The sequence below is a fragment of the Rhyacophila brunnea genome, unplaced genomic scaffold, assembly GCF_057557595.1.
Source record: "Rhyacophila brunnea isolate RB1 unplaced genomic scaffold, BYU_Rbru_1.0 scaffold_1, whole genome shotgun sequence".
Lineage (NCBI taxonomy): Eukaryota > Metazoa > Arthropoda > Insecta > Trichoptera > Rhyacophilidae > Rhyacophila > Rhyacophila brunnea.
This window is the reverse complement of record NW_028232751.1, coordinates 8,740,773-8,757,235: the sequence shown is the minus strand read 5'-3', so window position 1 is coordinate 8,757,235 and position 16,463 is coordinate 8,740,773. Positions and strand designations below refer to the sequence as shown.

The following is a 16,463-nucleotide window of genomic DNA, read 5'->3' as shown; positions in this document are numbered from 1 at the left end:
TTCCTCATGATTAATGAAAATGACGTCACGTCAGCTGGTCAAGGAAGTAAGAATTGGAGTGGGTAATGCTCCCCATTTAAATGTCAATGAAATCATATTATATTACAACTGAATGATTTTTACATTTTAACGACTTAATTCCTATAGGCCTTTGGGTTCGACCAAAAAATCCCGCGATCGCCTGTTCCACCCGATTAACAGTGTGTACCGGGCATACATTTTCGACCGATATTATAATTTACTGACATGTAATATGTACGTGTTTTAAATTGGTTAAATGTTTAACACAACACATAACCCAACATCACCATTTATTAATAAACACGTAATGTAAATCATATTTATGATTTTTCATCATTACATTTATACATGGACAACTGTCGCAGAAGCTGTTCTAAAACTCATTCTACGGTCGGAATAGGAATTAAAAATTCAGACAGTTGTATAATCGGTACTCTTTTCAGTGGCGCACCCAGGATTTAATATTGGGGGGGGGGGGGGGGCAAGGAGGATAATGTAAATTAGTCTCATTGGATCTTTTTCTTCTTCACAGCCTAATTTCTCGTTTATCGGCCTTTTGTCTATTGCACTCGGTGTACCTACACCATGGTCCCCACATCGTGAAATGGGCCCTCAGGCTAGGATATTTGGCGGCCCCCCTACCTACCGCCAAGATTAAAGGCAGTGTGAAACACTACATTAACGTTTTTCAAATTGTGTTTTAGTTCAAATGAAGGGTACTCATACAGTGAATTATTGGCGATTTTTAATACATAATGGAGCTGTTGAGTATCGACACATAATAATCAAAAAATATATTGCACAATTATATAATTGAAAATGTTCATGAAGTATAATAGCGCCGCAGGCGACTTTTTTTGCTATTAAAGCTAATTTATGATGTGTGTCACTTATCTGGTCAACCCGACACGCCGGGCCCCCCACAGCCCGGGCCCCCAGGCTAGAGCCCTGTCAGCCCTCCCCAGCCATGACCTACACCACTCCGGAATTCGGGTGGACACCGAGAGTTTTTTGATAGTTCCATTAGGAATTGGGTTTCTAAAAAAACCTGACATTAGTGTTTCGAAATTTTTGTGTTAGAAATTAAAATCTAAGAAATTTTTCTAAAAACGGTGCTGGAGAATTACAAATCATTTTTTTGCCATGTTTTTATTTGTCTAAGCCCAAAGGTATAGTTTATCGGCTTTCAATTTCAATGTTTAAAATCATTCTGATAATTTTGGGGGGGGGGGCAGGGCCTCTTGCGCCACTGACCCTTATATTCTATTTCACGGTAGAAATGTGTCATAACTTTATTTGTTAAGTTAAACTACGTAAAAGTTATACATTTTCGAGCACAATATGTAATTTTTTCAACTCATTTTTACAATACGTTATGTTAAATTTATTATTTTTCCTTTGGTGCAAGTAATGCAATGACCATGATGGAATTTGAATTTATATTCTAATGGAATGAAGTTTCCTACTATTCCATTTGAGTCGTTTTTTGCGACCCGGGTTTCGCCTTTCGGCATCTTCAAGAGCTGTGTACAATCACCAAAGGTAAACACACACTGGCAACGAACACTCTTAACTCTAGCTTATAATAAATCAATACAATAAATTAGATAAAAACTCCATTACCTACCTATCAAGTCAAGGGTCAACAATAAAAAAATACAACAAAAACCTAATTAGTAAAAACCCCTATCTTATTAATAATAATACACTCGATAAGCATATTATAATAAATCGTCAAAGCCTAATAATAGATCATTACTACTTATAAACAAAAAAATACTACACTCAAGAGGTGTAAATCATCAATTCTAGGAATAATGATAACGTATTGGAAATTAATGGAGTTAACTCAGTTAACCAATGAGATATTAGTCTTTAGAAATCATTGGCTAAACAACCAAAACTCAATAATACTCCTACATGGCACCTACTTATTCAAATATATTACAGACCTACAAACTTATTTGTAGAATGGCTAAAAATAGAACTACGGACTACCATTGGACGCCATTTTGAAAATGTCATTCGAATGTCAGATGTTTGTAGGTCTGTACAATACAAATAATCTTGCACTCTTAAGTGTCTTCAATATTTCATAAAATAATAATTTAATTAATAAGATAATTTATTTTAAGATGGTTTTCTGTATGCATTCTGTAACCACTGTCACAACAAAACGCCCTGCCGCGCAGAAATCAGCTGTGTGCCCGTGAAATAGACTTTTAGAGGTCGGGAAAATGTAACCTGAGCAGGAATTTACTATTTTTATTTCGCGGAAAATTTGTGCTGGAAAGAGAGTGAAATCTCATTTCCGCATTGCATTTATGGCACTGCATAGCAACCTTTTTTGCGTCACACTTTTCTAAGAATAAAATTATCATTTTCAAAACATTAACATATTTCGCGCATTATATTTAAATAAATAAAAATTACTAGATGGCAGTAGCGTTGGGTGGAGGTAGGCTGTTAAGATCCGCCATAAATAGTGCGCATTAAACTTTGTTAGTCACACGTATTTGTTTTCATTGAACTAAGACTACAATTTACAGATGGTGTTGGATAGTTTTTAAAAATCAATTAAACCCTGCCTTAACCAAACCATAATAGTTTTGGTATACTTTGGGCGATACAACAAAATTGTGCACACTTTTTCATTCATACTTATTTATTTTCTTTTGATTAAGAATACATATTCTACATATTGTTGGTTAATTTTTTAAAATTCAATAATCCATGCCTAACCAACCTATAACAGATAAAAATATTATTATATCTATAAAATATCCAAAGTTATGTATGATTTAATTGCATAATAGATTTTTTCCCGACCATATCCGATCCTAATAGGATTATATGGGCCTCCACAGAGTAGAGGTTTGTATTAACAGATTATGTCTTTTACGAGAAATGGATGTCAGCCACTTGCTCAACCTATTAGGTCCATACCCTGACTCACACACAAATTGAAAAATAATATGTGTACTTGCCAGACCCAGGATTACAACCTGAGACCCACGGCGTGATAGTCCAACGCTTAAGCCGCGCGGCCACCGTGGGTCGCATAATAGATAGTCGAGTAATTTTTGAATATTATTTATTATGGCTTGGTTTCGAAGGGTTTAATTGAATTTTAAAAATTAACCCAAAATTGTAAATAATGTTATTGTACTCTTATATTTCAATGAAAATAAATACATATGACTGACAAAGTTTAGTGTGCACTATTTATGGATGATCTTAAAAGCCTACCCTTCGCCACTGCCAGAAAGTAATGTTTTTGGCAATTCTACCACGTTTTTAGTGTGTCTGAAGTGGTAGCAGCATAAAGATTAATAATTTATACGTTGGCACATTGAAAGATGGCGATTGTAAATTCTTTTTTATAATTTTTATAATTTTTTTAGACTTGTTTTGACATGATGTTATAATGTACGTATAGTATACTATTGCATGTGATTTTTTTTGAGGTATTCGATTAACACGATACACTCTCAGTCTATAATCAAACATTCGTATTCAAATGAGGTTTGTAGAATAATATTCCATTAAAAATGTGAAATAACAAACATCTAACGAAAACATAAAATATATTTAGTTAATCAATCAAAGAAAAGTACTTAACTACCGATAAGCAAGAATCAAAAATAAAAAAAAATCTATTAATATCGCGCTAATTTTTACTAAATAATTACAAGATAAAAAGAACTTTTTATATACAACGTTTTTAAATTTTCTGTTGAATCATAATTAGTAGTATATTAGTTTTGAGTAATTTGACTTTGAAATTGTTAAAATGTTTGAAATAATGGTCTAGCATGTGAGTTTGTTAAATAATCGTAAAAAGGATGACTTTAAAATAAAGACTGTTTATTTATTAAGAACGTTTCCAGACGGTAAAGTTTGAAATAAGGAACATTTTGGTGCTAACTCAATATGTCATTTTTTCGAATTAGTGTTTTCTGCCAGAATAGTGACGAATATAAACTTGACTTGACTAGCTTAAATGATCAAAAAAATTTGTACTTGAAATAATACTGAAATATCATTTTGACATTCATAATAATTTCCATAGTAACGCTCGTATATATTAATAATTTAGTTGCTAGGACCATCCGCTTAGAAACCAATAATGGCGTCGAAATAAATATTTTCATACAAAACAGAATTAACTGAAAATGAATTCAATTCTACTTAAAGATGGCTAAATATATTTAAAAAATGCATTGGCATCGTGTTCTGATATGTTCTAAAAGTTTCAAATGCCTAGCTAGTCAGGAAGTTAGTTAAAATCGATTGCAAGATTTGTACCGGACAAAGAACCACTGGACATAAGAATTCAATTTCAATTTCAATTTTAATTTATTTTACATATTGTGGACATTACAAATTATAAGTTTAAGACGTTCACAACATGACATTTAGAAACAAATAAATATTATTAAAAAAGTATTATGTAATATTGTAATTATGCAATATTAAGTTATTCTATAGTATAAATGTGTAAATACAAAAAATATGAAGTATATAGGTACAAGGAAGTACACCGGATGAGTTCAGCAGACCCTATTTTAAGAATTTATAAAATAACGTCCACCTATACTCATTCTCACGTAGATGGAATATATCAACATCCGAAGCAATTTGGTTGAACAGAGTTATTGCTCTACCAATTGGTATCACCAATGGCAGGTTAGTTCTGCTCCTCGGGAGAACAAACAACTGATGCTCCCGATTTCTAAGATAGTTATCAGGGACACACAAGTCAATATTACCAAGAATGGCAGAGTTCTCATTCACACCACGTATTAGTCGAAAAAAATACGTGGCCAAATATTGATATCTTCTAGCACTTAAACTACAGTATGTTAGCATACCTAAGAGAAAGTCAGTTGGATAAAGCCACGGATAGTATCCATATAACCTCAAATAAAGGAGTCTCAAAAATTTCTTTTGAACTCGCTCCACCATAAGGTCATATTTCAACTGATGCGGGGCCCAAACAATCGACCCACTCTCAAGCCGGCTTCTCACTAAGGAATTATAAAGAATTTTTAATACAGTAACATCCGAAAAGACCCGGGAAGTACGCAAGACGAAGCCCAACATTTGTAGCGCCTTTTTACAAATGATAGCTATATGACCACTAAATGACAGCTTACTGTCAAACGTAATGCCAAGATCCCTTACAGATGGTATTCGCGAATATTGGAAAAATAATACTCGCGAGGCTCTGGTAAATGATAAAATATTGCATTTTTCAATATTGAAGTCCAGTTTGTTACGCCTGCCCCAATCTAATATATTGTCTATATCAAGTTAGAGTTGACAACAATCGTCCAAGGTCACAACTTCCATGAAGAGTTTCAGGTCATCAGCGAACAACAAAAACATAGCATTTTTAATGACCATTGCTATGTCATTTATGAAAATCGTAAACTGCAATGGCCCCAAGTTTGAGCCCTGAGGGACACCAGAAAATTTATTGAACATCTGTGACTGATAGACGCCATACGATACGTATTGTTGACGATTCCTAAAATAGCTCCCGAATAACTTCAGAAAACGATCGGACAATCCAATTAGTTGGAGTTTTTCCAACAGGATGTCGTGATCGACTCTGTCAAACGCTTTTGAGAAGTCATTGTAGGAACAGTCAACCTGATGGCCTCTATCTAGTGCTGACGACACATAATCTACAAATACCATCAGGTTAGTTTCCGTTGATCGGCCAACTCTAAATCCATGCTGCTCATTCATTATAAATGACTCAATTTTTGGATAAATCATGTTATGCATGATCATCTCAAGAACTTTTGCGGGTGCCGAGAGAACAGCCACCGGCCTGTAGTTCTCCACTGATGACTCAGCACCACTCCTATGGATTGGAGTAACCTTTGACATCTTCCACAATTCGGGAAAGATACCCGTCTCCATCACAAGATTAAATATATATGAAAGCGGGCCTTTGACAAAGTCAATACACCCCTTTAAAAAAAATGTTGGGAGATTATCCATCCTAAAGATCGTGTGTTCTTTAGCTTTTTAATGAACCTAAACACAATAGCAACATCAATCGGAAGGATATCAATAGATTGGGCACCGCGTGATGGTTTTCTTGACGTTGAGGCAACATCCAGATTCGGACTACTACTTGCGTAGACAGACCTAAAGTGACCGGCAAATGCCTCTGCCACTCCAGATCCGGTCACCTCTTCGCCTTTCCAACTCATTGAATTGGCAAACCCACCATCCCTTCTTAAAGATTTAACATAGTTCCAAAACGATTTAGAATTTTCGTGGATGCAATTTTCTACCGTTTCTATATGCGCTCGATAGGCCAGTCGAACAGCTTGCCGCACTCTTGAGCGATAAAGACTAAACATTTCATAGTCTTGCTGAATATGCTTAGTCTTCCAAGTTCTATGGTAATAATGTTTGACCCTAATGTCCCTGACAATTTCCCGAGAAAACCACCTCGGGTATCGCCTTCCACCACGACATGGCGACTTCCTTGTAAAACACTAGTCAAAAATATTATAAATAATGTTGTAAAAGTGCTGTACCGCGTCATTTACGTCACAAATTTCATACAACTCACTCCAATCTACCTCACCCATTAATGAGTAAAGTAAATCGAAGTTTCCCCCTTCAAACTTCCACCCCCTCTGCAGATTTATTCTGTGTGAGGGAATGTTAGTCCTCTGAATGAGAGTTGGACGAAAATCGTGTAAAAAAGATAAAGTAGGGTGATACGCATCTTCTCGTACGATCGGTGATATACATCGCGAAATCGATATTTTAACGTTGCTAAAAATCCTGTCTAGAAACCCATTAGCAGAGTTAGGAACATCATTGTACTGGGAAAATCCAAAAACAGCACACAGAAATTCGAGTTCGCTCTTGACCCTTTCACTGCTGCGCGCTGAATTCAGGTTAAAATCTCCCATTACAATAATCCTTCTAACCCTAATTAAGATGTCGCTAGACAACACTTTCCCAACAAATAGTTTAAACATCTCCAATTCACTCGCTGGAGGAAAATACACGACACAAACATACGTGGTCACTCCGTTACAGGTTAGTTTTACCCAAAGGTCCTCATTAAGAGTCTCCAAAACATGAAAACGTTCGGCCCGTAACCCTTCCATATTTCTAACTCCCAAAAGACAGCCTCCACCCTGCTGGTGGCCTGTTCCGGAGTCTCGATCCCTTCTGAAGACCGTATACTCACTACCAAAATATTCATGACTGAAAACACTGTTATTGAGCCACGTTTCTGTTAATGCTATGACATCATAATCATCAACCAAAACGCCACTCGAAAACTCCACAGTTTTAGTTCTCAAGCCACGGACATTTTGGTAGTAGAAAAACAGCTCATTAGAGCGGTTACTATTCCGAAGTCAGCTACTTGGTAACCTCGGGGTTTCCACATTTGCTACCCATTCCTTTATAAATGAGTGACGTGGCCAATTTTCAGCCTTCAGAACAGTATCAGTAACGTCAGAAGGGATACCCACCTTCAATGATGCGTAGTCCCCTCTTGATTTAATCCGTACTACTGTAAATTCAGCGGTACATAACTTTTTTAAATATGTCAGGAGATCATTGCTAGTAGTGTCTCGGTGAAACGGGTGAAAATGATAGTGTTTCATCACTGGCTTAACCCGTCCTTCGAGACTTCCACGTACGGCGACTCGGCGTTTCCGTGAAATGGTAGCCCATCCGTCGTCTGTTTTTGTTTTTGCTGCTGAGGTCTTATCTGAGGCCTTATCACACGGTTTTTTTATTAGAGGTTGTGAAGATGTTTCTACATTATTTGGCACGGTACTGGACCCTGGTTTAATATATGATCCTTCACATAGTATTTTTGTTTTAATTTTCGATTGCGACCGTGTCGTCCTTGCATAGGTTGGTGGCGGTGTTGTTCGCGGTGCCGGCACAGGAGGCGAGAGCGAGAAGCAAACAGTGTCTTTCGCTAGTGCACGCGCTGCCGGTGTAGGCGATGTCGCTGGCAATGGTGCGTCAACTACAATTGCACTGGGCTTAATTACACTGGGCTTAATTGCAGTTTTTATTGACACTGATTTATTTTTATTATAAATTTGGTGATCGGTTAGAATTTTTTCGATTGATTCTACCTTTTTTAACAAAATCTTATAATACACAACAAATCCACATTTTCCACGGTATTGACGATGTTTTTAGACATTGTAATGCAGTTTTATAAGTGAATTATTGAATTTAAACTTAGAGCGCAGACTTGCACGTCTTGTCAGAATAGCGGTATTGTCGAGATGTAAGAGATGTCGAGGAATAAGGACATGGAAATAAGATTACGAGCTAAGAAAAACTTTGTAAAATAGGTTGCTACGAACAAATTACCTTTATAACAGAAAAAAATATATTTACTTACTTTTGAAAAACACACACATTGGAAAAAAATCGAAAAAAAAGTTGGACCGAGTGTGTATGACCAAATTGTGATTTTTCTACAATAAAGAATCTAACATTCTTAAAACATATATAATTTTGAAAAAAGTAAGGCACCTGGCTGGAATCGAACCTGCATCTCTTGGGTTTACGCCCCGTCCTCGCATTATCCTTTATGCTATAAGGCGACGTACTAATTGTGATAAATTTTAACTATTGGTCTTTTTAATACCTGCTCATCAACACTCATCGAAATCAAGCTAATTTGGCAATCGGTTTTTGTTTATTAAATCAAAGTAGGTAACTAATACTTCAATCACTAACCGACGTCACGGCTTTCGTCAATATTTTATGATGTAACTTACTTAAAATTGCCAATAATTATATTATACTAGCTGAGCCAGCTGGCTCTCGCCAGTCTATCTCGCTAGGTCTTGCAGACAGCTTTTCGTTATAATGACATGGTGTTGGATTTTAATATAATTGTAAAGTATGTATAGACGGCGCCATAGTTTTCTCTTCGGGATGGATTTTCATTCACGTTAGACAGTTTGACATTTTGCTGATTTGTCAGTTTTACGATTTGCATGTCGTCACTGCCATACAAATTCGCGTATGGCGTTAGTCGCATGCGTAGTCTATTCTGGAGTCTGGCCTTCACAATATCGTCTGATACCACTTCAGGCTGCTAGGCCTAGCAGAATCGCCGATTGCTACCAATGACATTTTAATTTTAATACAATATATGTGTAGGTATGTGCATTTAAATATGATAAATAATTATACATCTCATTCGTTCGAATATATAGCAATAATATGTGATTATCTTAAAAAGCGATCCATTATATCAAAATATTAATCTCTTTCGGGTCCCATTTACATATTAAAAAAAGGTTAGCAGCATAAAAAACAAATTTAAACATTGTTTTATTTCATTATCTATAAAAAATGAATGCCTGCAGCCATAGAATAATATTTACAAAATCAAATTTTGAATTCAAAATTAACCTTAACCAATATAGTTTTCCAGTGCGGGACATTCATATTGAGACAAATGTTAATAAATAATAAAACAATACATATTATATCTGAGAGGAATAGACCAATTCTGATAAAAACAGGAATTTATAAAACCTAAAAATGTGGAATCAGCTTAAAGAGGCCTTCATCCAGCAGTGGATTGATACAGGTTGATGACGATAATGACGATATAAATGGGTAGGTATATAAAATCAGAAATTTAAAAAAATATAGCAGTTTATATGACTAAGAAGGGTAGAATTAGGTTGGGATAACCTTCATCCAGCAGTGGATTGATCTTGGTTGATGATGATAATGACAATATTATGAATGGGTGAATATAATATCAGCAATTTTGATAAATATAGCAATTCATATGACCGTATGACTGACAGAAATACAAACAAATTAGAAAGGCCTTCATCCATCAGTGCATTGATTCAGGGTCATGATATAATATAAATAGAAATAATATAATATCACCAATTTTGATAAATACAGTAATTCAAATGACATAAAGGAGTAGAATCAGGCTAGGGAGGCCTTTATCCAGCAGTGGATTGGTTCAGGTCGATGATGATAAGGACGATAGAAATAGGTATAATATCACAAATTCGTTAAACCTATAGTAGTAGAATCAGGTTGCGGAACCCTTCATCCATCAGTGGATTAATTCAGGCTCATGATATAATATAAATAGATATAATATAATATCACCAATTTTGATAAATACAGCAATTCATATGACAGAAAGGAGTATAATCAGGCTATGGGAGGCGTTTATCCAGCAGTAGATGATAAGGATGATAGAAATAAGTATAATATCACAAATTCGTTAAAACAAACCCTTCACCCAGCAGTGGATTGATGATGATGATGAAATTCAAGACTATCAAGAATACAATCAACATAGAGAGGCCGTCATCCAGCAGTGGATTTATTAAGGCTCGTGATAATAATGGCATTATAAATATAAATAGGTAGATAGTATAATATCACTGATTTTGATAAATATAATAATTCATGTGTAAGTAAGGAGTATAATAAGGCTGAGGAGGCCTTCATCCAGCAGTGGATAGGTCAAGATTTATGATGATAGGGACGATAAAAATAGGTGGATATTATACAATATGACTCATTTTGATAACTATAACAATTCGTATTAATTTATTTCATTGTTTGCAATGGCAACTTAATATGACTATATTGTAATCTATCGAAATTAGTAGCCTAATTATTCAATAAAAAAGAGTTCGTGAACAGCCACAAAGAAGTATTTAAAAAAAATCAAATTTGTTATTAATTAATAGAAAACTCATCTTACAATAAAAATGTCTGGATTGAAATTGATTATTTAACATGCTAATAGAAATGTCACATTTTTCGATTGTTTCTGCAAATTCTAAATTTGAATTCTGATACGTCAAATGAACTTGTTATAGGCGAAAACAATTGAAAATCAATCATATATTTCAGTTTGACAGATAAGTGGCAGTGAAGTAGTTTTAGATTATGTTTTCGTAATAATTAGTGAGGAAATATGTATTTATTTTGTGTTAAACTCAAGAATACGCCAATGTGCTACTTACAGATTTGAATAATTTTGTGGAATATTAATTTAGATATTTTGCAATATTGATTATATAGAAAGTATTAAACGACATTATAATCAATTTGAGGTACACGGACAGCAAGATGCGAAAATATATGGTGACGGATGTAAAACGCGATTTAAAAACGATAGTATCTGTGATTGTGTCGAGTTTTATCAGATTGTGCCCGATTCAAATGGAAGTAGATTCGGGACTCCAAAAATTGAAGTGAATTCCTTTAATAATCAACAAAGTGGTATTTAAATAAAAAAGTTGACGTATTTTCCAAAATCTCTTAGGATAATAATATATAGGAGATTATATTATTCCAGCTGGGTGGCTAAATTTTTGCAAAAAGATTTTTTCTATTGGTTATAATATATTTTCTCAGAAGTGTTTTTAAAAATTATGTACGTTCAATAATTAGAATGGTACATTCTTAAATCTTGTGAATTATTCGTTGAATAAAAGAAGTAGTTAATTATTACAACCTTTTGTATACATATTCAGAATTGAATAATAAAAAAATATTATTCTATATCAGAATTATTTAAATGATTTATAAAGGAAATTAAATCCTGCAGCACACTGGTTGTGAATTTCTGATAAACGGCATCACGGATATTGAAATGGGTACTTTGTGTATTTTCTAATATCCGACTATAATCGCGACACAGCAATATCTCGTATCTGCAATAACGGTTATACGTACTTCCTGTGTATACTTTTTTAAAAAAGGAGAATCAAAATGCCACTCAGTTTTTCCGATAAGTACAGTCAGTGGAGGGTCGGTTCGTATTGGTTCGCATAATCCGGTGGGAAAAATTTCAAAAAAAGAAACCGAACCGTTTTTTTTTACCACGTTTTTATTAGCTCGTATTCTTGTTTGTCCAGTAGAAATCTTTTCTTGTTTGTCCAATACAAATCTTTTTTTGTTTGTACAATACAAATCTTGCAATCGATTTTTAACTAAATTCCCGATTAGCTAGACATTTGAAACTTTTAGAATATATCAGAACACGACGACAATGCATTCTTTTAATACTTTTAGCCAGGCGGCTCTCGTGGTGCAGTGGGTAAGACGCTGGCCTTCCGCCCGAGAGTTCTGGGTTCGATTCCCAGTCATGACAAAAACATTTATGTGTTTTTCTCAAAGCCTGGGTGTTTGTGATTGTTCAAAATTACTAACAACCACCTTGTACGAAAAAGCAAGGATATGGTTATTAATAATTCAAAAAAAAAATACTTTTAGCCATTAAGCAGAATTGAATTCATTTTCATATAATTCTGTTTTGTATGGAAAGTTATTATTGTTGGTTGCTACGGGGGTCCTTAAATTATTAATATATACGTGCGTTACTATGGAAATCATTATGAAATGTCAAATTGACATTTCAGTATTCTATAATATTTATTCAGTATTTTTATCAAGTGCAATAAAAGTTTTTATTAATACGTATACTTGTCAAGTTTATATGATTCAACAGAAAATTTAAAAACGTAGTAGTAGAGAAAAGGTTCTTTTTATCTTGTAATTATCTTATTATTTTTTCCACATGATAAAAATAATTAGTATTTTTTTTTATTAAATCATCTATAAACATACCGCGTGAACTTCAATAGTTTTGGCAGAAATATATAACATAGTTGGAGCCACGCCGAGCGAACGAAATCGATGCGATCGGCTTCATGTAAAAGCAGTCAGTGTGCATTGGATTTACTTATTATTTTTTTAATATTTTATTTATTATTTTATCTCAAATTGAGAATTTTCTTTTATCGATACACCCGTGGTTTAGTTAGAGGCTTAAAGCATTTGGCTAGATTATTTTTAGTCAAGTTACAAATGTCTTAAAAAATAGTTTTGAATTATTTTGATATGAAATTATTTTTTGGGATTTAATATACTTGGCCAGTTCGTGTAAGAGTTTGCAATAAGCCCATTGTCATCAAAATGTCACTTCGGTGAAAAGTGAGGGTTACGATAATAACTGGCCTGCACAGTGACGATAATATAAACACCACGGAGTACTCGTAATTACTTGTACAAAACGTCACACCAACTTCATTTAAATGTTTCACTATATACAAAAATTATTCTGACAGCTCAAATGATTCGATATTTGAAAGTAAAAATATTACTCCTGAAAAACCTACTCAAAGAAACTCTTGATACTTGGTATTTCAAAAGAAACTTTGGTAGATACGAAATTAGAAAAAAAAATCTGTGAAATATTAATTACCATAAAAATAATACCCAAGAAAATCTGAATGCATTACTTACCGCATTGAGTCCCCACCCTAGTAATATAGTAGGCATTCCTGTCTCGAGGTGAAGGTCTCGTGGAGGCAATATTACTGCACTTACAATCTCTCCATCTATCGCTATTGGAGTCGCAACCTAAAAGACCATAATATCAATATATGTATATATTATCTTGGGTAGATAACAAATAATAATATATCACCGAATAAAACTTTTGTTTTGTCGTTATTGATCATCGTTCATTGTTATAATATTCGACCCTTAATCGGCAGAACAACGTAAGCGACAATTCATAAATTTTACAGGAGAAGGTTTTTTTAAAATTATTTCCGTAATTAGTTCCAAAAATGAATTCTGTTAATGTGGTTAATAATAATTGGTTACTGCTTATACGGAAATTATAAAACAATTGAATTAGTGCTTTTAGTTTTCGAGATAGTGGCGGTAACGCTGTTTTGCTTATGTCTATGACACGATATTTTTTCCAGGCATGTCGCTTACGCTATTTGGCGTAGTCGTTTTTATTTATAAATTTCATGCTAATTATCATCACAGGGCATAACTAATTAAGTATTAAAATAAATAACATAAGCACCCATTTATTTTACGAAAGGGGACGTTGTTAAATAAATTAAAAATACTTTGACTTTTTAAATTAATATTTTTGCTTGTAGATACTTAATCACATATAGGTAAAATAAAAATAAATGATTGGTATTTTTAAGGTTTCGCTTATATTATTAATATTATCAGGTATTGTTATTTTTCAAAATGAAATAGGTACGTATCTACTCGTACATAATTAAATATGGGGACCTACTAATTATGATAAAATAAAATTGTAATCAACTATTCAGTTTTACAAAAAAATTATTGTCCCACATTTTTAAGCAGTAATCGCTGTATTATCCTCATTCACATCTTCCTGATCGGATTCCGGTAAAGTATCTTCCACTGATAATCCATGTGGCAGTTTCATAAACTCATCCATCATCTCTGAGGGATATTACATTTAATACAGAGACTTTATACTGTTACTCGTTATACTGGATTTCCGATATTGGTGATTTAGCACTATACAGCAAGGGTGGCTGCGCTTAAAGCATCACAGCACTTGATCGGGATCTGATGACATTTTCTAGGTCTAACAGTTTAGTCCTACTGTCACCAGCGTAGGTACAACATTTGGTAAGTTTTTTTAAATTATGCCTTTCATAATTCACCAAATTTAATTTTGAACTTTGAAGGAATGCAAGTAGCAGCGAAAGATTTCCAGTCACGGAATTCTGCATATGACATGATGACCTAGCGTTGGAAATGATGGTGGGTCATTTTGATAGTGCCCAAACTACTATATAAATGACTCAATTGTCGCATGAATGGAATCGACCGGCATCGTAGTACGACCAGTGGGTCTATTCTATACTTATCGACCGCTAAAGTGATAGATATTATCAAACTTAGGGTAGGTTTATATAAAAGTGTTAGTACTTATTGCAACAATTATAATCAACGTATTGTAATTGTTACAATAAGTGCTAATTCTATAATACAAACCTACCCTAAGTTCGATAATATTTATCACTTTATCACTTTAGCGGTCGATAAATACAGAATAGACCCACTGGTAATAGAAAATGTATTTCTATCAATTCAATGAAAGTTGAATTTTTCATAAAATAAGATAGCATACCCAGTGTTGCCCGGTTCTTATTCTGACCAATCACAGTATAATAATTCCTTGATTTTTTCCCGCTTTGTCAGTCCTGTCCAAAGATTTGTGCATGATTGTTGAGATCTCATTACTGCCACGTTTACCATCAGTTTCACCCCATAAAAAGCAGTATCCATTTTTTGTTCCACTTTCGTAGATAATTTCATTATAGTATGCGTATTTCGACTAGGGTGTGTTTAGCACCTTCTCGAGGTCAAAACTTGCGCACAAAATGTCATTGTGATTTTTACTTTTGGCCAGATCATTAAAGAACATCTCCTTGCATTTATCCTTTACGGTAAGGGGACATTTGTAAGTATCCGTTTCAATTAGCCGAAGTCTCTCGTCACCAGACATATTTGTTACTTTCTCGCAAAAAGAACACTATTATCTTTTTTGGTAGATGAAAACCCAAGTTGAACTTACTGTCTATTAAATACGTTTCTGAAAACATTCCGAATCACGACATTAGTGGATTCATTCAAAGAATCCAAATTTTCAATATAAATTTTAACATTTCAAAAATCTATAGGAAGATACTATTCTTCGTAGATTATTCCGACAGTAGTGAGATGTAACGGCGGGTAATTATTGTTTAATAAACTCTATTACCAGGTTTATTTTATCTCAGCCAGTTTTACTGGACGGCGCGAGCTTTGCTCCCAAATCGTTTTTCGCACAACTCACTACCAGACGGACCACCGAATAAACCGTACCGTAGCTTACACTATCAAATAACGTCGGTTACGTTGTTTTGCTCTACTTTATAATGCGATACAAGCTAAAACGCTAAAAGGCACAGACCCTAAAAAAATGTCACGCGATTGAGATCGGGCTCTAATATTTTTGTCACTTATGCGCTAGGTGATATTGAACAGTTCTCCATTTAAAACTCAATTTACCAAAAAGTGTCGCTTACGTTGTTCTGCCGATTAAGGGTCGATATAATGTGTATTGATATGAAAGGGTTTATGTCGGAGGGTTTGTTTCACTATAATTAAATTAATATAAGAATACTTGGTACTTTTCAGACGAGATATTATAAAGGCGCGTCTACACCATACCGCGCCGCGGTTTGCCGTTGGCAAATTTTAAATTAATTTGTTAGTGGGAAGGTATTATTGGACGGATAATTTATGTACCTATTGTTATATTATATCTGTCGCTTTGAATTTTGTTTGATAAATATTCTTTTTAAAAATGTATTCAGTTGAAAATGTCCATCTGAGGCAGACGAAACCGGTCCTAATTTATTGATTAAAAGTAGAATAGGTACTACAAAAAAATTACGTTTTATTTAATCAAACAACAATTATTTTAATCTATATTTTTCCACACTCGATATTTAAACTGATCCAGAAGACAACCTACTTCTCATTATTTTTATGTTCCCTGGTTATGCCAGATGTGCTTTGCG

At 34.1% G+C, this 16,463-nt stretch overlaps 1 protein-coding gene across 1 annotated transcript in view; it reads right to left on the bottom strand.

The window, feature by feature from the left end:
- LOC147079449 (chymotrypsin-1-like) overlaps positions 1-16,463 on the bottom strand; it is a 54,863-nt gene that overhangs the window by 10,028 nt on the left and 28,372 nt on the right. The window contains exon 5 of the mRNA XM_085941166.1: positions 13,351-13,467. Within this exon, the coding sequence (XP_085797292.1) occupies positions 13,351-13,467 (117 nt within the window). The remainder of the gene's footprint in view (positions 1-13,350; positions 13,468-16,463) is intronic.